Source organism: Tinamus guttatus, unplaced genomic scaffold, assembly GCF_059628265.1.
Source record: "Tinamus guttatus ecotype Peru unplaced genomic scaffold, ASM5962826v1 Tinamus_guttatus_pri_ptg000327l, whole genome shotgun sequence".
NCBI classification, from domain to species: domain Eukaryota; kingdom Metazoa; phylum Chordata; class Aves; order Tinamiformes; family Tinamidae; genus Tinamus; species Tinamus guttatus.
The window spans coordinates 9,656,748-9,681,308 of record NW_028288861.1 but is presented as its reverse complement, the minus strand read 5'-3'; the positions used below and the strand labels follow the sequence as shown (position 1 = coordinate 9,681,308).

Below are 24,561 nucleotides of genomic sequence, written 5' to 3'. Positions count from 1 at the left end.
CTCTGGGCTGAAAGCAAAGCCTCTGGGAAGAAATCAAGGATAACAGTAGATGGAGTGAGAGTCTAGAATTCTACTAATTCTTCTGTGGTAAAGAATGATTGGGAACCATTGACCTAATCTCAACTGTTTTCAGGTTGTGGCACTTGCATCAAATCTTTTCAGGTTTGCACTGACAAAAGATTTTTCATAGTCCTGATCAGGTTTTTGTATCTCTATGTACCACAAATACTTGTTTGTTCAGGTAGGTGTATGCTGAGATCATCTCTGTAGATTTTAATTCCTCTAAAGGAGAAGCCCTGCCCAGAGACCACAAACATAAAGTTGCCTCAGTGCCATAGGAAGCAGTCTTCGGGATACCGCCCATGAGCAGCTGAGGAGGGGGGATGAAGAGGACATCCAAGCAATTCTCTGCAAGGAAGTTAATGTAATCAGCTGGTGCCAGGAAGATAATGCTGTGTTTGATTCAAGGCCACCTGGAAATGAAGCATGGTGCTTACAAGTACTCTGTTCTTTATGTGATGTATAGATAAATCTAATGCTCCAACAAATTGTAAACAATTACTGAGTTTTATATAATCCAGAGTAAAGGGAAAATCAAATCTTTAGGTAAAGCAGAATCAAAACACAGTATTGGAGGCAGAAGAGGAAAATATCTATATAAACTCATTTTCAGTCCTCCTGCGTGTAAAATGCTGGAGAAGTCGTGGTACAAACCGGACTGCCAACTAGCGCCCATGACACCCCCTGCATTGCAACCAGGAAGTAACTTAGTGGCAAGGCAGGCCGTAGCGTTATGTCTACTGCCTGAATTTTAATACTACCATAGCTACAAGCCCAGCTTGAAGCTGACAGCATCTTTAGTTCATAGTGAAAACAAGAACATGGATCTGTCTTCATCTATTCATATAGGTGATTCCTATTCTCCACGTTGCTCTTGAAGCTTGAGAGATTTAACATGGAAAAGAGATCTGGTGACAAGGTTTGTGTCCCACTTAATCACAATGCAAGATTAACTGAGCTATAATCTAGTGTTTTCTAAATATGCTTTAGTTCTGATGAGATCATGAAAATTGTTCAAGTACAAACAAATTCCTCAAACTGTTAACAGAAGTACAAGAACTCCAGAAATTATTGGTTCAGAAAAATTAAGTCATTGAAGGTCTAACAAGAGGAGATTTAGTAGATCTCTGTGCAAGAAGAGGCCTTAATAGAAAATCAAAGGGATAAAGACAAGAGTGGAGAATTGAAAATAATGCCCATCCTAGAATAAGGCACAGGTTTCTTGAATGCCTGGACTAGTGACAGTCCACCACATCTGCTGATGCCTCTGAACATCCTAATATCAAATCTTGTTGAAAACAGCCTACAGCATGACCTGCTACAGGTCAGCTACAGATCCAGCATAGGAGGCACAGCATGTTGCTGACACGAGTTTAGCAAGGTCCAAAATATGTTCAGCTATTTCTATTGAGCAAATAATAGTCAAAAGCCTATTTTATGCCTTGAATGCAGATTTTGTCTGGACTTTTCCAGCAGATCCTGCTCTGAGGTGTTTTGATCCTGGGGTACTTCTAGAGAGAGGAACACTCTGCAATATCAGAATAATTTAGTCTCCCCCTCCGGTTCCTGCTATTTTATGTGTACGTCCATTTTAGGAGGATTTGAGCATGCACAGAGTTCCCAATCAGGTTAATCTGCTAAATGTTTATCTTCCCGAGATAAGTAAGTGTCTAGAGAATGGCAGGCAGCCAGATCTGATTTTGATTCACAGGCCTTGTGCTCAGGTAGGCGGTACAGCAGGTAGCTGCCACTTGCACTGCCCAGGGCGATGAGGAGGGAGGGAGTAATGTCTGCCACAGCTTTTCCTCTTTGCAGGAGAGAAGCTTCTTCCTCTGGTTAGTACAGATTGTAACCTTGTGAAGGCATGTCCCATCTCAGCTTCCTAGAGGAAGTCAGAGGGTACTACCTCTCTATGACCCTGTCCTGGGTTGTTACTGTTGAGCATCTTCTTTCTCAAAATTCCTGTGTGTAGTAGATACTTCCCAATCTAATGTTTGGGAGGTCCTCCTTTCAGCCATTCCCTTTCTGTGCCTGTCCTGTTTGTTAGCACCAGTGTGAAATGAACTGAATGGCCTTAAGGCTGAGCCCTCCATTACCATCACTCAGAGCTCAGTGCTGCTGGCTGAGCAGGATGAGGGCCATGTGCCCACAACTCAGCTCTTTTAATCTCTTTCATGCTCAGATCCCAAAGCATTTCCAAAATGTAGGTCAGGACCACTAGCCTCTTGAAAGCAAGGAGTAATGCCCATTTATAGCAAAAGGTGTGAGAAACTAAATTAGAGGTAATGTGAGGCAAAATGAAACATATTCTTGCACATTTTTGTTGAAACTACATATATAGAGCAAGAAGACTCAAACACATACTGCTTTTTTACTCCCTAGCGTTGAGAAGTCAGCTTTTTACGCTAGCTTTTAGCTTCCTTCTAGGTGAATTTAAAACTCTAATTCTGCATTTACTGAGGAAGACCAGAAGAATCAATAAAGGCCTTCGCTTTCTGGAGCTGATCTTCTCACCAATCATTTCTGTCTCTGTTCTGTGCTAGGGACTTAGATAAGAAGGTTTTGTTTTTGTTTGCTTTCTCCTTAATGGATAGGTTTCTTAATTAGGATGGGGGAAAAAATGACTGCAATTTTGCTGTGGCAAATTAAAACTAAAATGAGGTAGCAAAGAGCAGGCTCTGGAGGAGAGGGGGGGCAATATGAGACAGCTATTGATTTTGAAATGATGGAGGAGCCAGAGGAGAGCGCATACAGTCTGAAAAGGATACTCATTCTTCAAAGCACTCCTCTTGCTTAAAAACAATCAGTCCAGGCAGAAGGATTGGTTGTACGTGAAGCTTTGTTATTATCTTTGTTTTCAGATAGAATTTCAATTTTGGAAAGAATCACTGGTTCATAAGCAGATGCCTCCTTAAACAAATCTTAGGACTGTGGAACCAGGAATCAAGGGCTGGACCTAAACAAAAGTAAACTTGAATGGACTGTCAAGAAGTTGTTAGTGGAACTACCACTAAGGAAAAAGGTTTAGAAATAGTTCTTCTAAGGAAGAAGAATAAATATCACTAATCACAGCCAAGGCAGGCAGAGGGAACAGTCATAGGCTAAATACTGAACTAGGTCAAGATTTACCACCTTTCTCATCCTCAGCTACTGCACAGCATGTCCCATCTTTCCTAGAACAGAGCAAATTACTGACTTACCTTACCCCAGTGGGATCAAGTCCAGGTATATCTTTCTGGCACTCCAGTCAGCGCTTCCACATGCCCTGGCCTTTTCGCCCTTGGCTTTCCAGACAACATTCTTCCAAGCCTGAAGTCAGACATGAGTCTGGCCTTTGGTCATCTCCAGCTAGCACCTGGGAAGTATCACAAAGAATAGCACCGTGTTTGTAGTGATTGTTTTTATGAGACTTGACTTTTCAAAAGGCATGATTATTAGGTGTCTGCAGCAGGGGATGCGGAAGATTTTAACCCAACCACTGCAAAATATCTGCAGCCATCCTGCCCCCAGCTGAATGGGAAGCCCCTTCCAGCCTAGATACCTGACAATGTGCTGCAGGTCCTTTTAAAGCAGCAGTTTTGTTCCACCACGAGACGCACTTCACACTATCTTTGCACCATCAAATTCTAAACACAAAGTGGGTAACAAAATAATGTCTCTTTTCCCCAGTAACCTCCCACCCTCATTTCTCAAAGGAAAAGCACAGCTCTCCTTCAACTGCTTGTGGCTGCTCCTGCTATCGTCAGAGACTGCTGGACATCAGACACAAGCACAGGGCTATGATCTCCTCCAGGCCCTTCCCAGCCCAGTGCTGTGATTGTGCTCCAAGATGGATTTGGGCTTAACATGATGCTTTGATGCTTCAGCACATACCTGGGTGGAACTTGGAACCGTTCTGCAGACACCTCCTAGCTTGCACAAGGGTCTTAGGCAGCAAGGCAAGTCTTGCATGGTCTTACTGCTACCACTGCCTTCCCACCAGCAGTTCTTCCCTTCTAGGACAAAATGAGAGGGGAGAGTTAAAGGAAAGTTTAAAGATCTAGGCGAGCAAGCATGAAGAAATGAACAAGTGACATGTTCTGTGTGATCTCTAACTCTACTCACCCCTTCTCTCTGGCCTCCACAACATACATTTTTTTTTGGAACAGCAGAGGCTGTAGCACGCGGAAGGCATCAAACCAGGGTCATATTTTACATTTTTAAATACCTTTTTTTTTCTGGAATTGACATAAGAAATCCTGCTTTTTGTTTGTTTGTTGTTGTTGTTGGTTTTTTTTTTTTAAAGTTACTGTGGGTTTCATCTGGAGAGTAAGCATGCAAGCACTGAGTTCGCTTCATCAAATACTGTTTTCTTTGCAGCAGAAGAGCAGGAGAAAAAAAAAACATTAGTCATAGATTTGGTTAATTGAGATCAAATAGCCAAGGTCAGTGCCCAGCCAAGATCAAATGACAGAAACCTCCCATGATGTATTTTTATGATGAGATGCTCATAGCACACAGACAGATCTATCAGTTACCACTATGAAAAGTTTAACCATGTCCTGGAAAATACGCAGATCTATTTTGCATCATTTCTTTGCTTTTTCATTGAAAAATATGTTTCTAACAAGACCTCATGATAGTATAAATTAGCAAATATCTGCTGCATAGAAATTGTTTCACAAAATCCAAAATTCAGCTATTTGTTCTTTTGCCAGTCCTCTGAAAGATGACAGTACCTGTTTGTCAGTGTCCCGCCTGCCTTTCTATGCTTTAAACAAAAATCCTTAAAGGGAAGAGGTGAGTACTCAAGGAAAGCTACTGCAGCAGGCACATCAGTGAGGAGGAGCAGTGAACCTTCACCTCTAGCAGTATCTTTAAGGTCTGCAGTGTTCCAGTTCAGCAGAAGGGATGTGATGACCCACCATGCTGGTCTACAGCACCTCTCCAGGCTCCTGTGGCCAATCAACCTACAAGACAAGAGTGAAAAGCAACTTTAAAAAAAAAAAAAAAAACTTTTGCACATGGGTATATGTAGTCTTCCTCCCCCAAACCAAGCATTTCCGAACACTTTAGGCCAAAAAGTCTTTGCTCATCCGTTGTTTCCCAAGGACCACCAAGCAGCCCCCTCCACAAACCTTTAGCTGAGAGCTCAGGAGAGATTATACAATCTATATGGCCTTGCAAACAACTGAGTGCTATTCCTAAAGAGCTGATGAAAAGAATAAGGTGTCTGAGGAATGCAGCTTGGCTCTTCTTATCCCTGGAAGAGGCAGCTGTACTTTCTCTGCCAGAGACTGCAGCACAAGGCATGATCTGACAGAACTCAGCAAGAACAGAAAACACACTCTGTGTGTGCCGCAATACTGACTGCAAATACACTAGTGCAAGGAGCACTTATGCCTTAAACGCACATGGCCTTGGGACTATCTGCAATAGCTGTCCCTGGGCAGCTCTGAGCAGTTTCCCTCCCGGTGAAGTGAAGGCTGCAGTTCACTGCACTGCTCCTCTGCACACTCTACTTGCCATGTGGAGACAGGTCCTCCAGTAGGCAGCTCTCTGCCCGTACACAGTCCCTAACAGCTGGCACCTGCCTCAGACTTCTCTGTTTATAAAGACACTGCATGGACATACAGCCCTAGAACCACAGTTTATTGCAGCAATTCAAACCACAGCCTTTTGTCTTTGCACTGCACCAGCCACTAACATAGGAGGCACCTGGAGAGCATCCCCCTTCTCCTGTAAGGATGGAGCGGCACAAACCACATTCCTCACCACTCCCACGGTCCAGAAAGGGCTCAGCAGAGCCCTCGGCCCCGTCAGATGAGGGAAAGGGGGCCCAGGGCTTTCCGAGGCGCACAGAAGCATCCTTGCCTGGGAGACCGGCATCTGGCAGGGCGGAGAGGAGCACGCGGTCGCCACGGCAATGCTGTGGCAGCACAGCAGCCTCCATGCAGCCTCCATGCAGCTCCATGCAGCTGTGCCCGGCGCGGGCTGCACGCAGCACACGTGGCACACACGCAGCAGCCCCCAAACGCGGCTACCTGCCCTGCTCTGCTGTCCCCTTGCACAACGTGCATTTGCTGAGCAACACCCATGCCCTGAGCTCCTCTCCAGCCACATCCACAGTGCCTGTACACAACCAGCCAGGCTACAGCCCCTGCTCCTATCGCTCTCCATCCTCTGCTGCCCAGGCACGACCTGCTGTGGAAGGGCAGCCTCAGTGCATGCCCAGCCGCTTCCAGCACCGCACACTGCCTGTCTCCACAGCCTTGCCACAAAACCCATCTGCAGCTTTTGGGCAGTTTATTCATAGATGCAATTTATTCAGATACTGTGGCATGAACAAGGAATAAGCCGCCTTGGCTTTCCTCTGCTTCTGCCCTTGAGGGGAAAGAATATCCTTGAGGAACAGATATCTAGGGAGGTGACTGTGCCCTTCTCTGTGCCGTGAGCTCATGAGGAGCCAGTGGGCAGGTGCTTTGGCCCTCCTGGCCAGACCTGCTGCTTGCATTTCTTGGCAGATAGTGTAAGAAATCAAGTTTGACACCATTTCTCCTCCAGCTACCCTGTGGATCCCTGCAGGAGCTCAGCTCCCTGCTCATAGCAGGGAAGGAGAAGCACAGCACAGCAGCAGCACCACTGCAGACAGTTGCCATGGGTTGCGTCCCTGGCCCCTCTTCTACACACTTGTCAGGCGCCACCCCACACGCTAGCTCTTGCTAATGCCACCAAACACCACCTGGGGGTGTCTCCTGACAGGTCAGGTCCCATCGGTCCTTCGGTGCTGCTGGCAGTGGAGCTGCGGCGGCATTCCTGTGGTGGGCACGGGCCTGTCCCCAGCCCAGGCAGGGGACAAGCAGGAACTCCTCAGCCACACGTGCTCTGGGTAACGGGGCCTATCAGGCCCAGACTTGCTGAGGCCGAAGGTTCCCATACCACATGGGACAACTGTCCTTCTCTGCCCTGTGTAACAGTGAGTTTTAACTAGCAGCCAGAGAAGGCAGACTGCCAGGGGCAGCGCACCACATTAGGGCAACAGACATCCCTGGAGCCGGAAGGGCTGGTAGCAGCCAAGTGCTGCTTGGTTCTGCTACATGCATTGTGGGCTCTATACACGTGGCCTACAAAACACTCCAAGAGCTGCCTCAGGCTAAAAGGTCTCCTTTAGAGGCCAGCAGCGACGCCAGCCACTATCCTCCTCGTAGCCCCTTCTCAAGCTCCCCCCACTCACCTCAACTCTCCTACTCTTCAACTCCCCTTCTCCCTCCCAAAAGGGACTCTGATTCAATATCCTGAAGGCCAACTTCCCTGATTGGAGTGTGATCCGCCCAGTGTGTCCTGTGCTCTGACGTACTTTCCTGAGGACATGACCGACATGAAATCTTTCCACCTGGCTACCCAGGGCCCCAGGCCGAGGTGTCCCTGTTTCTCCTAGCACTGGTCAGGGCTGCCCGTCTCCCCCTTCGCTACATTTGAGAAGTCACAGGGCTCTGCAGAGGCGCAGGCGGCTCCATTCAGACCCTGCTCCTCTCTGTCTCTCTGCCCTCATCGCTGCTACCTGCACATCTGGCTGTGGCTGAGCGGGGTCACTCCCAAGGCCTAGACCTTCCCTTAGCCCTGTGCGGGAGCAGGGCAGAGCCCCGGCCCGGGCAGCCTGCAGGAGGCTACTAATGCTTGAGCACACACTTCCCTCTCATGGCCATGCCTGATACAGCAGCCAGGCACCCAGCGTCCTCACCCAGGCTGTGATTTGCCAGAAAATAGTGATATCTGCAGAAGCTGCCTCACACCTTTCAAGCACAGTGGTCTTTTAGAGGTGCACGAATGGAGCCTGTTCAGCTAATACTAACCAGCACACACAGAGCCAACTGCAGCAACAGCCAAGGCAGCTCTTGAGTCCTCAGCACACACACTGCCTGGGGCAGGACACCATTTCTCTCATGGAAGCCCAAATCCCTCATCCTGGGGCAGATTCCTCTGGTATGGTAGGACATAGCCTCTGTCATCTTTCCTCTTCCCCGGCTTAGGCATGGCTTTTAGTTACTGTAATTTTGAATAGAAAGTTTTTAACTACTCAAATTATGAGTAGTTAATAATTCAGCTCAATTTCTCCACCTTTTCCTATATATAATGCACAGTATGACAAAGCCTCTTTCCTTCTTACTCAGATAATAACATCCAGCAAACTTCTTGTCAGAAGAAGAGGCAAGCAGCCTTCCCACATCTCCAGTACTATTTTTCTGGACTGAGCTGTTTCAAGTAGCTGGTTCCTTCTGTGCTCCCATTGCTCCCATGACCCAAATACAGATTTTGTAATTAAGGACATTTGCTTCGCAGGAGGAGTAGTTTATCCTTGCAACTGTTCTGTGGCCTCCTTCCTCTAGCCACCAATTCAGTTGGTTCAGTTCACTGATCCAAAAGAAAACTACCCTTTTTTGTGGGGGCGGGGGAGAGAAGGAGGGTGTCATAGAGGGAGAGGGGCAGATAATTTTCTTTTGGATCAGTCAATTGAACTGACTCACCCTGCAAGCAGAAAATTAAATAAAACAGAAGTGCTTTCAGCCATGTCTTTTGTCAGCTCATTTTCCTTCACTCAGTTTTTCTGACCAGAAGAAGAGAAAGGAAGAGTGACAAACTGCAGAACTGCCCGTTTGCTCTCTACTCAGGCACTCGGGTATGTGGATTCCCCTGTTTGCCCTCCTCTCTCCCCTGTTCTCTACAGGATGCTCTTTTCTAACACATCACCTTTGTAATGGCTTTTGTTAGGGATGAAAATGAAGGCTAACAGCAGAGATGTCTTCAAGTCAGCACTTGACCCTACATACTCTTTCTCTGTGCAGAGGACAGAATGTCCAGTCCATCTCCCACTCTATGAACATCTCTTGCTGTCATTAACTCCTTGACTGATCAAGCCCACTGCCAGGCTGCCTTAGCTGGAAGCCACATAATTCTTGCTTACTTCATCCTCTCCTACTCACCCTTCTTCTGCGCTGCAGCTAGTTTGGCAGGTCTTTAATGCTGTATAAGGAGTTTGGATTTATTTCCCTTAAGGCAAGGCACAGAGTTGGAGCATGAGAGCTGTGGGACACAGGGTAGTGACCATGTAAGAGGACACAGAGGACGGAAGAACCGCACATGCAGCAGCTGCTGCTGCATTCAGGAGATGGCACGGCTCTTCACAAAGAAGGCAAGCACAGCCGCTGAGGGGACAACGCATGGAGGAGACCATATGCAACTGACTTCTCTGTTCCCTCATCAGCATCAGGGCCTATGGTGGCTTTTAGTCCTGTCTTCTTGCAGGTGAGTAAGGGGGGACCTATCCTATCTTCTACAGCAGCAACCACACTGTCAGAAGCAGCTGAAGCAGTTGTGGCCCTCCTTGAAGCGCAGCCTGACCACACTTTGCCAGGCTCAGTGCCCTTTACCAGTGCATCTCAGAGTGCTCTGCAGCTCCTGATAAAAATGTGGCCTCCTCTACTCTGAAACCATGTGCCTAAACAGTGACAGGGAAAAGGATTTGGGGTTGCTTCCAGGGGGCCAAATTTTGAGGCCCAAATGCTCAGAAGTACACAAGGGACTAAGCAAAAGTTAGAAATTAAAATGTCATGGGGCTCTGGGTCCTAATATGGACACAGTTATATTGGTATTCAATGTTTTTGCTGATCTAGCTCATAGAGCTTGGCAAAGTTCTGCTGGAAAATGATCCCTTTTCTGCTGACATAAGCTGCCCGTGCACAAGGAGGGCTTCTCTGGCACAACTCTGCTGCTACAGCGATATCATGCACATTTACATGTAAATTAGGCCTTTGTTTATGCCGCACAGATGCAGCCTTTCACTTCATCCTGACTGGCGGTGGGGGGAGAGGGAGGGTAATGGTTCCCACTAACTCATTTTATGGATTAAGACCATGTACCACAACAAAATAAATTTGTTGGCTCAATATCACCCAATATGAGCAGCAGAGAAGGCCCAGAACCTGAACATAGGTTACAGTCATAGGACCTTCTTCACTTCCAAAATCAGCAGCGATAAATGAGTACCATTAAATAGAAACCCCTATCATGTCAACTACGTAGGGTCAAATCCCTGATGTCTTTGAGAGGAAGGGGCTAATGATGAATGTTTTGAAGTCAGGACTCTGGGAGACTGAGGCCTGTTCAGATGTTCATTCTGACAGTGTTCCTCTTCCACTTCTTGGGCTACTCAGATCTGCTCCAAGACAAGTACTGGGAAAACACTTAATGGGCAGCCCCTCAGCCTGCTCATGACTGGCAGGGACATCCCAGTCATCATAAATAGGTTTCACTGTCTAAAGTAGCCTGACCCAAGCGAAGAGCTAAAGCAAGTTTCCACCACCTTGCTTTTACCAGGCTGAGTGGCGGTGAGCAGCAGTGACACTGAAGGTCCATGAAGGCTGGACACAGAAAGTGAAGGAGCACAGGTGATGCATGACACACTGCAGAGACTAGACAGAAGGTGAAGAGGCACCGAGACTGTCCTGCTCCCACACACTTCTGCTCAAGAGGTCCCACAACTGGTTGCAGTTCACCACCATTCTGCCAGTACGTCTCCATCTTGACCACACACTGTATTAGCTGTTCCATTGGCAAAAGCCAACTTAAACCAAGACTGATGACAAAGTAAGCCATCCTACCTTAGTCACTCATTCCCAAACCTGTTTCTCCTGCTCTACTAAACTACAAGACAGATAAGGGTAGAAGGCATACAGGGATCAAATTCTTCGTTTTTTCCAGGACAGTTTTTTATCTATATCAGCTTCTTTTGGTGGGAAATCTAGAGTTTCCTGGAGTGACAGTCTCTGTGGTTCCTACAGTGCTAGTAAGTGACCTGAAGAAGACACCACACAACTCTACCACAGTGGTATTAGGAAGGATTTAGCTGTCAGACCAGAAACAAAACAAGTGTTACCATGGGTTGGGTGAAACATTGGGGAAGCAGGTGATACAACTGCCACTCTTTCATCAAGCTAGCTGCAGGAAACAACCCAACTCTGTTCAGAAAAACAAAACAAAAAGGACCACAAGACACACACACAGAGCCACACTGTACAAATCACTGCTCAGAGGAAAGACAAATGGTCAGGAACCTGAACTCTGTATGTGTGTGTGGGGAGGAAGGCTTTTGAGTACATTCTGCACAGCAATCATGGGGATGACTGACCCAACGAAGGACAGCTAAAGCATGAAAAACAGAGCTCCAAACAAGGCTAGGGCAGTCTTGGTAGTCAGTTCCAGCTGAAACCTAGAGAAACAGAGGTCTCCGGTACTGCACAAGAGAAGCTTGGGACCATTAACAAGGAAATTGTTTCCTACTATTTGATTTCCTCATGCAATGGAAAATATAACCTTAAATTTATTTTGTAATAAAAACAAAAGAAAATACAGATATCTATTTTTCTTCTTAACTGAGGGACTCAACTTCTGCCTAGCTGCATGTATCAAAAGGCTGCAGGTGGTTAACTCAGTCTGTCAGTCATCCCCTTTAACACATTGGATTCCCTCCCACCACTGGTTGGTCAACATCCTGATCCTACACATATCAGCCTACTCCTCCTTAAGTCTGTTATCTTATGGATCACCAGACCCATATTCATACATGTCTTTCAAACCCTAGTGTATCTTCTCGGGCCTCTTGCAGCTCCAATCTCACACTCCTGTTCTAACTCCTTTGCCGTTTCACCTTAAGTATTACACAAGCCTGACTCATTTCTCCAGGCAAGCACGCTGGACTAGCAAACAGTCCAGCACACTTACAAGTTCTGGTCCAAATCAGCCAGGGACCAAGTAAGGCGTCCCTGCATCACATATCTTTAGAACTTGAATTATTCTCAAAGTAGTTTTATTCATAGAACAAATGAACACCTGTGTACGTGGGAGTTTCAGGTACTGGTGTTCAGCTGCAGTGAACCCAGAATGGTGGCATTTACTGCAGAAAGCATTAAGGACAGGAAAGGTCTCTCCCAGAGCAGAAACAATTCTGAGCTTTGCTGAAGTTAAACCAATCACATTGTTCAAGAAGGTTTACCTGCTTCCCCCTTCTGCCACCAGAAGACGGCAATCTGCTGTGGTTACTTAAAATCTTCTTGCTTATCGGGATATGCTGAGAGCAGCTGATGGGCATTCCCATACCAGATTAGCCAACCTTCCCAGGGTTACTCTTGTCTATAAATTACTCCAAAAGCTCTCCATGAAGTTTAGCTACAGCTTGACAAATTCTCTTGGGACATCTTGATAGCTATCTATCTGCTTTCTTCAAGGGCTATTTGATTAGCTGTAAGATCCCCAAAGAGCTTTCCACACTTCTGCTAATCCTTCTCCAGTGCCTCAGGCAGGCATTCTGCCATTCAAACTCAAGCTAAAAATCAACGTTCAGGGTGCTCAGTGTTTCCCTTGATCACTTCCCTGTACAATCCCCAAAGTTTTACTGCTATGTGTGTGGCTATGGCCTGGAGAGGCGGAGAAAGGAAAAAACAAACAAACAAAACCCAGAAACACGGTCACCTCTCAGCTGTGCAGGAGTCTGCCCAAATAGCAGCCTTTTCACTCACACCTTCAAAAATCATTTTGTGCTTACTTCAGCCCACATCTGGGGACTGAAGGTGGAGAGATACATGGAGAACATGTCTGCTCCCCCTCCGGGCACCCCATCTGCCATTAACTGTGGTGAGTGCAACGGCTGAGCCACTGTTTATTCTGTCTTTGCACTAAAAATGTAGAAGCAAATGGCTCAGGCTAATTTCTACTACTACTGCTACCTTGAGAACTTCCATGGAAATCTCTGTGTACTGGCATCATTCATATACCAAATTCTGCCTATTACTTATTGTCTCCTTTATGAAAGGAATATTTTTCTCTCAGTCACAACTCAGTGACAAGTCCTTATCTCTTATCACCAAAGAAGGCCCTCGCTGTGTCTGTTTGGGACACTAGAGTAGAAAATTTTTCTGCTGCACTTTTTCTGTCCCACTGGTCATCCCATTACTGAATTTTCCTCCAGCTGTCTTCAAACTTTACAACTCCACTCTGTGATCCCTAAATCTGAAGATGGTTAGAGACAGCACACATTGAGTCACATCAGTGATGTAAGCTCTCTGTTGATATGAGCCCTCTGTGCAGCAATCCCTGCCAGTCTAACTTGTTACTTATGGTCTGCTCTTGGTTTTGACTCATTTGTCTTTTTGATACAGTTCTCTGCTTCATTCAGTTCTCACTTTGCTCTTCTAGCTTACATGAACAGTACTGTTAAGACCTAAAAATAAATTTAGAAGTGGAATTTGCTATTCTGAGTTCATCTGGTTCTGCTGCAGTTTTACACCTGCAGGCACAAGCTGCACTCACCTGTGTATGCAGGCGTTTTGCGTGTGGCAGAGCCCCACCGCAGCTGCAACTCCAGAAGCTCTGTAGGATGCGCTTGGCACTGCCACAGCAGCAGCTGTGGCCAAAACGATGACCTGTCTCCACAGGTGCCCTGGTTTGTCACAGCAGAGCCACAGGGGACCCAGCCTTGCCTGCCCAGCCTTCCACACACCTCCAGACACCAGGTTACATCGGTGCCATTCAGAGGACAGGTGGGTCCTGCTAGCGCGATGAGGTCCTACCTGCAGGGAAGTGCTGCAACTGCTGGGTGAGATTACCCAATCTCATAGATTGGCACGTCACAGTGTCACAATGTTTTTTCTTCCCATCTTTCCTAAACCAAAACTGAAACCACTGCATTGAATGGATTCAGGCTAGTTGGGTGTAACAAGCGGATGAGGTAACCAGTCTGCAGGTACCTACGTGTGGAAGGATTTGGGGCTCTCTAAACTCAACAGATAACACTATGTGCTATCCAGTGCCTGGCAGCTGAAGTGCCTTATCCCCAGGAGAAAGAGAACACCAGTACCTGAAACTCCCACGTATGCAGGTGGGCAGGGGCTGTGCTCACACCTTCTGCAAGGGGACATCTGTCCCCTGGCACACAGCTGATTCACGCAGGTCAGGATTACCTAAGCTATTCTATCCAAAGGCAGGGGAGTCAGGAAGAAAATTCCCCCAGCCAACTATGGTAACAGAGGCAGAAACAAAATCTGTGCTACATAGCCTCCTAGCACACTCCTCTCTCTTGTTCACTCATTTTTACTTTTCATTCATGATCCTCTATTTTTTTTCCTCCTTCTTTCATCTCCAGAAGAGCTCTTCCTTCCTTATCCAGAGTTCACCAACAAAAGTGCTCCCTGTGCTTCTTCCCCTGGAGCGCTCCTAACTGCACCTACACCAAAGCAGGTCCACTTGCCATGGGCAACCGAGTGCTCAACAGCTGCTAGTTGCTCAGATCACTGACTTCTACACCCATCTCCCTCCTGCTCCCTGCCTTGTCATGTGAGGGGAGACATGGCCCGGCCCAGCCACTGCCTGCTGAAACCAGGTGAAAAGTGAATGTGTGCCAGGCAAGTTCATACCTGCTTTAGCAGCAGTCGAGATATGGGAGTGTCCACAGATGGGGGGGGGGGGGGGGGAAGGGGGATAAGGCCTAACACAGCTCTGCTCTAACCCTGAATGGTCCCACACCCGAGCTGACCTTCTAGTTACTCCTGAGTCTGTATCTATATCCATCATTATGAAAAGCCCTCCTCTGTAAAGGTGACTTAAGAGACATGAGTGTATTGTGTATTGGCAGCATATTGGAGCCTACAAATAGGTTGAAACCACCCAAGATGCTCTGCCAGATGTTCTAGAAGAGGGAAGAGAAAATAACTTTTTGGAAAAGTTATTTCACTTTTGTTAAGAATTTTGTGCTCCGATGAGATCCATGACAGAGGCTTCAAAAGTACAGCTATAGTACAGAAAAACAGTCTTCAACAGGAAAACTAGAAATAAAGGGATGGGTGTGTTCCCTCAAATCCAGCTGCTTACGCCTGTTCCCACTAGGTTTACTGATTGTCTCAAATTGTGCTCAGGGAAACACCACAGCCACTCAATTGCCTGGGAAACACCAGGAACACAGGTCAAACCCTCTGACTCATCCATAGGTGATTAACCTTGTTGGGCTACTTCTTTCCTAGCTTTCTGCGGGAGGGGACAGGAGTAAAGGAAAAAAAAATCAATTAACACCCAGAGCATTTATGGAAGTGCCAGTGCTCTCCCCTTGCCACACAAATGAGAGCCCAGGCACAAGCACTGCAGCTCCTTGGTTTGTGAGCTGCCTCTTCTCTGGCAGGGTGGGTGTGATATGCAAGAGTTCAGCCTTATTAGGACTTATTTTAAGATTTACCCCTAACCCAACAGAGCGTTGAGGCTGCCCAACCTTGGGACAACACACCTATGTCCAAAGGGAGTCAGGGAATAGTCCAACCCCAAGCCAGAAAGAAAATGATTTTTAAGTCCAGCTGCGGGCAGCACGAGCCGCCACAGGCGCCGCATCTCTGCGCTCGGGAACACCCGCCAGGGCCAGCCCGGCACCGCGGTAACGGCCGCGCCGGCGCCACCACCTCTGGCGCGGCACCGCCCTGCCCAGCCCAGCCCAGCCCAGCCCGGCCCGGCCCGGCCCCACCCAGCACCGGCCTCGCGCCCGCCCGTTGGCTGCCGCCGCAACCGCTGTCCGGCTCCTCCTTCCTCTCATTGGACGAGCCCACGGCCCGTTCACGCGCCCCTCCCTTCCTCTTGCTCCATGATTGGCTAGCGTCTCAATCCCCTTTAGTTCTTCGCCAGGTGATTGGGCAGCTTTAACACACTGGCTCCGCCCCTCTGAAGGGCCCACCTCGCGGCTGGGCCAGCCCCTCCCTCCCGCCTGCCCCGCCCCTCTCGCGGGCACCTGGCGCCCTCATTGCACCGCGGGCCCCGTCCCCTCCCCTTGGGTCCCGCCACGGGCCCGCCCTGGGACGTGACGTGTCCGGCGGCCATTGGCAGAGGCGGCGGGCAGTGTTTCCGGTCCGGTGCGGCGCGGCGGGGCCGGCGGCGGGCGCAGCGGCAGGATGGAGCGCGGGCAGCGGCTCGCGGCGCCCGCCCAGCCCCGCGCCAACGGCTGCGCCGCGGCGCACGGTGCTCTCCGCAACGGCTATGTGCGCGGCCCGCTCGCGCCCGACACGCAGGTGTGTGCGGCGGGGGGCGGCCGGGACGGTGCCGACGGGAGCGGCCTGCGGCGGGGCGCGAGCTGCCGGGGTGCCCCGCGGCCCGGAGCGGCCGCAGCGCCCACGGCAGCCCCGAGGGGCGGGCAGGCCCGCTCCGCGATCTTGAGGCAGGACCCGCTGCAGTGAGGGGAGAGGAGCCGCCGCCGCGGGGAGCCGCGGTAGCGCCTCCCGCCGGGCGAGCGCGCGCGCCTCGTGCAGGCCTCCCCGCCGTGCCCTGCGGGCGGGCGCCGCTGCCGCCAGCCGAGCCCCGTGTTTTCCCCGGGGGCTCGGGCGACCCTCAGGTGGGCAGTGCTGGCGGCGCGGAGCAGGTCGTGGCCCCCGGAGCTGCCGCTTCCCAGGGCCCCGCGCTTGGCGCCCCTCCTGCGCTGCCCCCCGCGCTGTTGTGCCGCGGGTCCGTGCAGCCCCCAGCGCGCCGGGCTGAGAGCAGGCGTGGAGCCACGCGGTGGCCCCGAATTAACTTCAAGGCAAGTCCCGCATTAAGGCATCTCACTCACTCGTGGGCACTTGGTCTCGTCCTCATGCGTAGAAAGGGCAGCTCTGTACTGGGAGCAAGCAAGAGAGGAGGAAGGTGCGACAGCTTCTTTGGGCAGCAGTGCTGGAATATGGTGCCTTAGCTAAGGCACTGGTCAGCCTGCCTTCCAAGCACAGTGCTCTGTAAAACCTTCCCTGTCAAACTAAATACTGAGCTGAAGCTGAGACCTTTCCCCCCACCTCTGTGCACAGATCTGAAGACAATTATGTTCTTCTGCCCTCAGAGAATAGAAAAGATGGGTGTAAAAATCTTTTCTTTGGGGATTTTATTCAGCTGCGTATCTGGGAATCAAAATGGAGTGAGTAAATGTAAGACCTGCCACTGTCAAAGTGAGAAAACCAAAAAAAAAAAAAAAAAGTGTAATTGAGAAATAGTATTCAATTAGTAGCATGTATGTGCTATTACTTTTGAATGTGTCTTTCATGTCTCCAGGCATGTTGGATAACTACCTGTGGAAGGAGCAAGGCTCACTGGAGAATGAATATTGAGAAATCCTAGCAAAAATCCCAAGTTGAAGTAACGTTATACAAGAATACAAACTGAACGTAGCAGAGTTTGGGGTCCTTCTCACATCCGTCTACTGGTTAGACAGATTAGGAATCTTGTATTCTTTTCACCAACACGTCACATGGGCCAAGTCACTAATATTAAAACTGAGAGTTTGAATGTAATAGCCTTGATTAAAGATTTAAATCTCCTAGCTGGCATATTAGTTATTTACAGTTTTTTTTCTGTGTGTTATTAGAGCTGGAGGTTTACTGCCATGAAAGGTATGGTTGGTCCCTGAAATATCTCAGGTTTGTTCACTTTGGCTTTCTGGCTTTAGAATTTTGTTCTTTTTTCCTTTACACAGGAAGGGGAAATACCTTTATCCTTATCATGTATGTTATATATTTGTGTGTATGTGAATTTATATATATTTATACCTATATATACCTATTTATATATAAATACATGCCACATATAGCACTTTAAAATCTGCAAATGAAGATGCTTGGAATGCAAATGTTCAAGCTGGCTTTGGCTGATGTGGAGACCAGTGAAAGCATCACCAAAGGCTGGGAAGGTGGCAATGCAAAGTTAGGGTTTTAGCAGGTAGAAGTACCACTCCAAGTGCTAAGAAAACCAAAAGCTCTGCTTTTGTGGCAAGTCTTTTCTTTGCAATGTCTTTTCAATGTTTTGCTCTAAAGCATTTGCATTTGGGAAAAAAAAAAAAAGAAAAAACTTCTCTATTATATGAAACGAGGAGATTTGGATATATTCAATAGATCAAGGTACCGTTGTTTTCCATGATAACTTGCTGGAATTGCCTGGTGGTATGACCAGTTTTTAAGTAATGAGGGTTCTTTTTGGACTCTCTAATTAAGCTTCTCAGCTTAGAATGGCTTCTGTGATGCTTCTAGAAATGGGGAAAGAAAAACTTAGTTAACCAAGTCATTTGAATATGGATTTTAGATCTCAAGTTCTTAGTTCCTGTTGTGCATAGTGTTCCCAAGTCACTGCTGTTCAGTTATGTACCAGAGGGAATGGTATAAACAAATTTAAAATTCCTTGAAGTTTCTAGAAGGGCTTTAGATGCCACAGTGTAGTGGTCCGCACATAATTCATTGCGTAGGTGCTTTGCCAAACCAGGTCTCGTAGCACTTCCTCAGGAAGAGGGAGCAGAGTTTGGTCAAGGAGAAGGGGGAGGTCTCTAGCATTTGTGTTCCTTTAAAGCTGTCACAAGTCCTGAATTCTTGCAGCTGTTAGCATGGCCAGAATAGGTTTTTATGGAAGCTCTGGTGTTCACATGCTAAAAACAATTTGATTTTTATAGATAGCAGTCTTATTGCTTGTAGGTACACCTCGTGAATTGCTTCGAGATGCAGTGGAATGCTCTCTTCATTTTAGTTTTGTAAAGACTTCCTGGAATCAGGTTGAATGAGATTTGGGAGAACACGTTTATGGAAATGAATGTGATAGATCCTGGTCAACTTTCTCTCATTATAATGGGTTAATTACAGCAGTAATGTGAATACGCCCTTATTAGAGATAAAGGTACAGGTAAGGTAAAGAGTTCAAATCAGTGCATTTTAACTAACTGGGCTGTATTCTGACATACAGTGGAGCTTGAATACAGAATTGTAAGGTGTGTTTTTCAAATCTGTGTGCAAGTTTATAATGCAAATATTTATGATAAAAATAAAACTTTGGTTCTAAAGTATGAAACCTCAATAAGCTATTCACAAGGAAGTGATCCTTCTGCACTCTTCACCACTTACATCATGAGCGCTGTGTCCAGTTTTGAGCTCTCCCATACCAGAAAGATACTGATGTCTCCTGCTGAGTCTGCGTGTCCAGCCTAGGCCAGTGATATGCTTAGGGAGCTGGAGCACAGGGGGTACCTGAAGAGGTTGAGAGACCTGGGTTTGCTCAGGCTTAGGAGGAGAAGGCTCAGGGGAGACCTTGCTGCTGTCTAGCTGGTTGGAGGAGATAGAGAAGATGGGGCCAAGATCTTCTTGAAAGGATGCAGCAACAGGATGAGAGGCAATGGACATATGTTTTTAATGTGAGAAATTCTGTTTAGATTTAAGGAAAAATGATTTTACCAAGAAAGGAGTCAAGTACCAGACGAAGCGGCCTAGACAGGTTGTGGAACTTTCCTCCTTGGAGGTTTTCAAGACTGTTGCATGTGGCCCTGAGCACCCTCTCTAATTAGACCTGCTGTGAGCTGAGGGTTGGCTAGCTGGCCCCTGGAGGTCCCATACAACCTACATTATTCCATATTTACACACATAAACTGGTAGATTGCAGGAAAGATTGTAAAACATGAAGATTTCAGTGTTTAATCTTTGAACCCATGTAAAAATGTATACCTTAAGGGTTTGAAACACGTGTTCTGAGGCTGGCGTCAGACTGGAATAAAGAAGTTACTTTCTATGTCTTGCTTGTCTTTTTGATTGACTTCATTTTTTGCATCAGTAACATAAAACCAAAGTGAGTGGAAAATTGGTTGACCTAGAAAAGGTTGGAGTCTCCTTCAGATGTTTTAATTGATGAAACTAAATTTCTGGAGAAGGGGAGGAGGAAAACAAACAAACAAACTACCTGCATGAGGGTACTTTTTCTAATGCCAAATTTAATTACAAAAGGCTATTGGCTTTTGTTAAAGGATTAGCTACACTGCCTTTTTCTGTGGCCATCATATTATATGTGTCAGTTTTGTGCTTGTTCCTGAAAAATTGTGTCTCCATAGTGGTATAAAAACCTGTGGTAGCTCTTAATAAGGCTGGCTTCTCTTCAGTCTGAACATGTGCTGCTAAGAAGTCACTGTGGATGAAATGCTTGTTTAAATCTTTCAGTCACAGTGCTGGGGCTGCCATGCCAAATTTAGCATTTAGGCTTCAGCATGGGATATAGTTGTAACAAGTTTGTGCAAGTTTTTTTTTTTTTTTCTCCCCCTTAGAGTGTAACTACTAGAAACATTTGTCATGTCTTGTAACACGTTGTATTTTTCAGTCTCAGTTGTATAGCAAGAACTATTTGTGTTTTCTTAAATGTTTATGCTGTCAATTCGTTGACCAAAAAAAAAAAAAAAAAAAAAAAAGCTTTATCTTAATTATTTGTTGACTTCACTTGCAGGAATATGAAATACTGAAAACTTCCTTGAAGCTCTGGGCATAACTGCTAGCCCTCATTAAGAGAATTTAGAAATCACGTCTAGAAAAAGAACTTTTTTGTTGTGTTTTTCCCCTGAAAAAGGAGTAGTCCTAGTCCTAAAGAGTACTCACAGTTGAGAAAGTAAGAGTTGAAAAATATAGTAAGTGGTGGGTTTTAACATCTGTGAAGACAGACGACAGGGAGCTCTAAGGTCTTTGAGGAACGTTGTAGAGGTAGCTGAGAGCCTAGACTGGCCTGTTTGAGGGAAACATTAAACTAGTACCAACCCACTACGAAAATCTTTGTTGTAACTGTGCACATAACCAAATATGTGTAAAGCCTTCTTTATCCAAATACTGTATACCCTTAGTCAGTTTAACATAGTAGATAAATATTCCAGTATTGATTCAAGGTAATTTAAGGCAAACTATTAAAAAACCTCGTTGTTAGGATTCAAACTCTCAGCTGTATATGTTTTGGGACAAATTACGAGAAGAAAAGGGCGGGGAGGGGGAAATGAGAAACCCACTTAATTGAAACATTTACTATTAAACAAAATACCTTTGAACTTTGGACATTTATGAAAACATATACTGCTTGCATGTGGGTACAGCAAGTGTGTTTTATTTAGCAAAAGACTGTCAGATCTGTTGGAAATAGTTTCAAATGAAAACATTTGGTTATTCCTACCCAAAGAACAAATATTGAATTAGAAAAACAAACAGTACAAATACACAGGAGTGTTAAACATATTTTATAAAACAGATTTTCGCTCTTGTGATTTTTGAAATCTTAAAATGTGATTCAATCAGTTTGTTCTTCCTTTTGTTGTTAAATGCATTTTGATCATTTTAGCCAGGCACCTGTTCAAGATCTGAAGTTTAAGAACAAAGAGGCACAAGAAAAAGCATTGGGGATAATGGTAAAATTATTGCAAATGCCTCAGAATGCTGTAGAAGTAGTTGTTTGTGTGGAGTACTTGTGTTAGGATTATTGCTTCTTTTAGTACTGTTTCCCTTTATGCTTTCTAATAAATGTGCCTGCTTTCCAGTGGGGAGCCACATCCCATAACCTTCCATTCATTCTTACAGTTTGCAGGAATCTGACAAAAAATAAAAAGCAAATAGTTTTAGAAGTAGTGTTCCATTTAACGTAGCTAAAAAATAAGTTGCAGAGCTTCTAGTAACACTTCTGGAGAATGAGTGGTATGTGGCAATATGAAGCTACTAACTTCTGATAGCAGTTTAGCAAGTAGTGTGCTAGACTAAATAATGCTGTGAGGATCTTTACATAAAACGTGCAATTTTCACATCCTTTTTGTCTTCTGGAAGCAAGAAATTGAGCCATCTCTTTAGTACAGTGCATTGTATTTTTCTCAGGGTGGCACAGCTCATTTCTTGCCGTGTACTTAACTCTGGGTTGCACATGTAGCATCTTCTCTCTCTACGGTTGAAATATAACCTTGTGTGCAAGACGTCCCAAAATGTGGCAGGTGTCTTATAAGCATCTTTATGTAGAAGATTTCTGTGATAAATCCTGCTTCTGTTGTCTTTATCAGGGTTTGTAAATGTTTCTGTGTTCAAGCTTGGCTTGTGTTTTCTCAAAAAAATTCTCTAGTGCTTTTGCAAGTAAAGTCTGTTGTCAGGGCCTCAGTGTATGCTTTCTCTGTGCTCCTTTGTATCTACCTATTGCCACTGCACTGACTGAGCTCAGAAATAAAATATTTTAAGCTGTTTTTGCTGTTTGTTTTTAAATCAAGCTTTTATCGAAGAGAAAATCAGATTCAGAATAACGCTGGCTTTGTACATGGCCTCTTTCAGGTGCAATTTGTCTTTCCTGGCTGTGAAAGAGTAGTTAACACCAAAACCCCACTTGTTGGTTTCACATTACTTTTTTACTTTAACTTTTCCTGTAATCCATGATAGGGGGTTGCACATCATGGCTCTTGAAGACTCTACTGTCTGAATTCAGGAAAAGTGAATGGTATGTTGGTCATAACAAGTTTTCTGTTAACGGCTATTTGAATTGCCTGTTTTTAATGCTCTAGTGAAGGAGTGGTCTGCACATCTGCTAAGATGGCAAACACTGTAGTCAGTAGACTAGATATGTGTCTTGTGAATATATGCATGCTGGGGTGACTGAAACAAAAATTGTTTTTGCATAGATTGAATTATACTGTCCCTCATGTCAGGCAACCTATAGTCATGCAAGATAACTGCAAAAGATGGTGGGATAAGGATATTAAATGAACTGTTGCCTACGTGTCATGAAAGTATTTGAACAACTCGGGTAGAAGTAGCCTGTTTGTATAGGGCTGGTAACTGACCATAAGGCATCAAAATCTGATGCTATCTGGAGGCCGAAGGATTCTTTAAAGTGTTCTTACTTACCTAGGACACAAAATAACATCACGTTAGGCATGCTGTGCTGTACGTGCATCCACGATCCCATCCTCTGTCTATCAGAGATGCTGGAGATGCTATCATGCAAATTATGATAGATTCTAATTTGTAGGATAAAGTAAAATCTTAAGAGAATTTTGTGATGTCTGGTGATTTGGAGCTGTTCGGTAACAGACCAAGGAGAGAATTATGATTAGATTTCCTGATGTGTTCTGCAGAGACCACAAATGCAAGGAATTATGTATGATGATACTGCTTCAGTAACAGTTACATTACTGTTTTAAGTGATTTGTTCCCCCCAAAACTTGGGTCAACATAGTTGTTCACTCTAGCTAATCTAGAACACCACTGGTCGTCTTCCTTCTGTAGGCAGCTGCCACTGCTCTAACTATCTCTTGCAGTTGAATTTCTTAATATGATGGTGCTTTTTATGTATTTATGTTCTGGGCATGATCATTTACACCTAGAATTCCCTGGGGGCATGTGAATATATATATCTGCTTTTTTTGTTTTTTGAACTCTGCAATTAGGTGAATCCTGACTTTTCTCTGTCATCTCCATTTGCAAGGTGTTCTTGTTCAAAGGTCACAGTGCCCTCAGCATTAAGATAAGAGTTGTTTGTAGAAACCATAAACGTCTTCATCTCACATGCTTTTTTCAGAAAAGGAAATGAATCACTAACCTGTACCCCCATTCCTAGTCTCTGAAAAAGAACTTGCTGCTGCTTTGCAGCTGTGTGCAAGCCTTAATTTGAAGGCTGCTATGTAGATGCACACAAAGCCTCCTTGGGAAAACCAGCAGGTTTTTGTCTAAAACATGGCTATGAACTTCCCTTCTACAGGCAGTGCTGGAGTGTGTTTATAGTCATCTTATGCTTCATGAGAAGTCAATGGGATTGCATTAAGAGTAATTCTTTAACATAATTGAAATATGCACATGCAGCTACTTCTCACCTTATGGAACAGATGACATAAGTATAGAAGGATGTATTAGCAACTTAGCAGAAGAAAGCTGAAGAAATGGAATTGACTCAGTATGTGTTGAACCAACACAGAATTTCCTGAAAGGAGCATTTCATAGGGAAATGTTTTTGCCAATGGGGAATTTCATGTTCAGTTTTTCTACTGGCATGGGATATATCTTGAGCAGAGGCTTCTTTAAATGCCTCAGAAATCAGTATACTTTGATCATTTTTCTAGTTAAGACTACATGTAGATATATATATATATTTTTCCAAGACATATGTTTAGATATTACTTAGTACCAAATCCACACCCTTAGAATGTGTCATTCTATCTCTTTCAGGTGAACTTTCGGTTACCTGGCAAAGATTTTCAAAGCTGTGATGTCTATTGATTAGGTTGCTGGGTGATCTGAGGTGCTAACTATTAGCAGTCAGCTACAGGCTATGCAGGATACCTGCTCCCGAGTTGGTATTATTCAAAACATGTATGTGTGAAAACACAAATTTCGGTTTACTTTATTATATCAGGCTGTGAAATTGCAGCAGCTCAGACTTTTCTGTGTGGTTCTTCTCCGTTTTGGAGGCAATAAAAATTCTACAGCACCACAAACTGGAGTCATGGTGATACCATACAGCAATTCTAAATGTGATGGAGAAGAGAAAGGTCTTGAGGCTCTCCCTTGCCGTGTAGGCTCACCAGCCTGTTGACTGTCTTGCTTCTCTCGCCCTTTCTGCCTCCCCCGCAGCTGCTGGTTCTTGTTTGCTGAGAGATAAGGAGCTGTGCTATAAAGACTATTGGAAAAATAATAGCCTTCTGGAAATTGTTGTATTTCCAACCTGGATCAGGTGCGC

General features: G+C 45.7%; 1 protein-coding gene across 1 annotated transcript in view; it reads left to right on the top strand.

Moving 5' to 3' along the window:
* Positions 1–16,016: 16,016 nt before the first annotated feature.
* SPTLC2 (serine palmitoyltransferase long chain base subunit 2) overlaps positions 16,017–24,561 on the top strand; it is a 62,344-nt gene continuing 53,799 nt past the window's right edge. The window contains exon 1 of the mRNA XM_088529342.1: positions 16,017–16,133. Coding sequence (XP_088385468.1) covers positions 16,017–16,133 — 117 coding nt within the window. The remainder of the gene's footprint in view (positions 16,134–24,561) is intronic.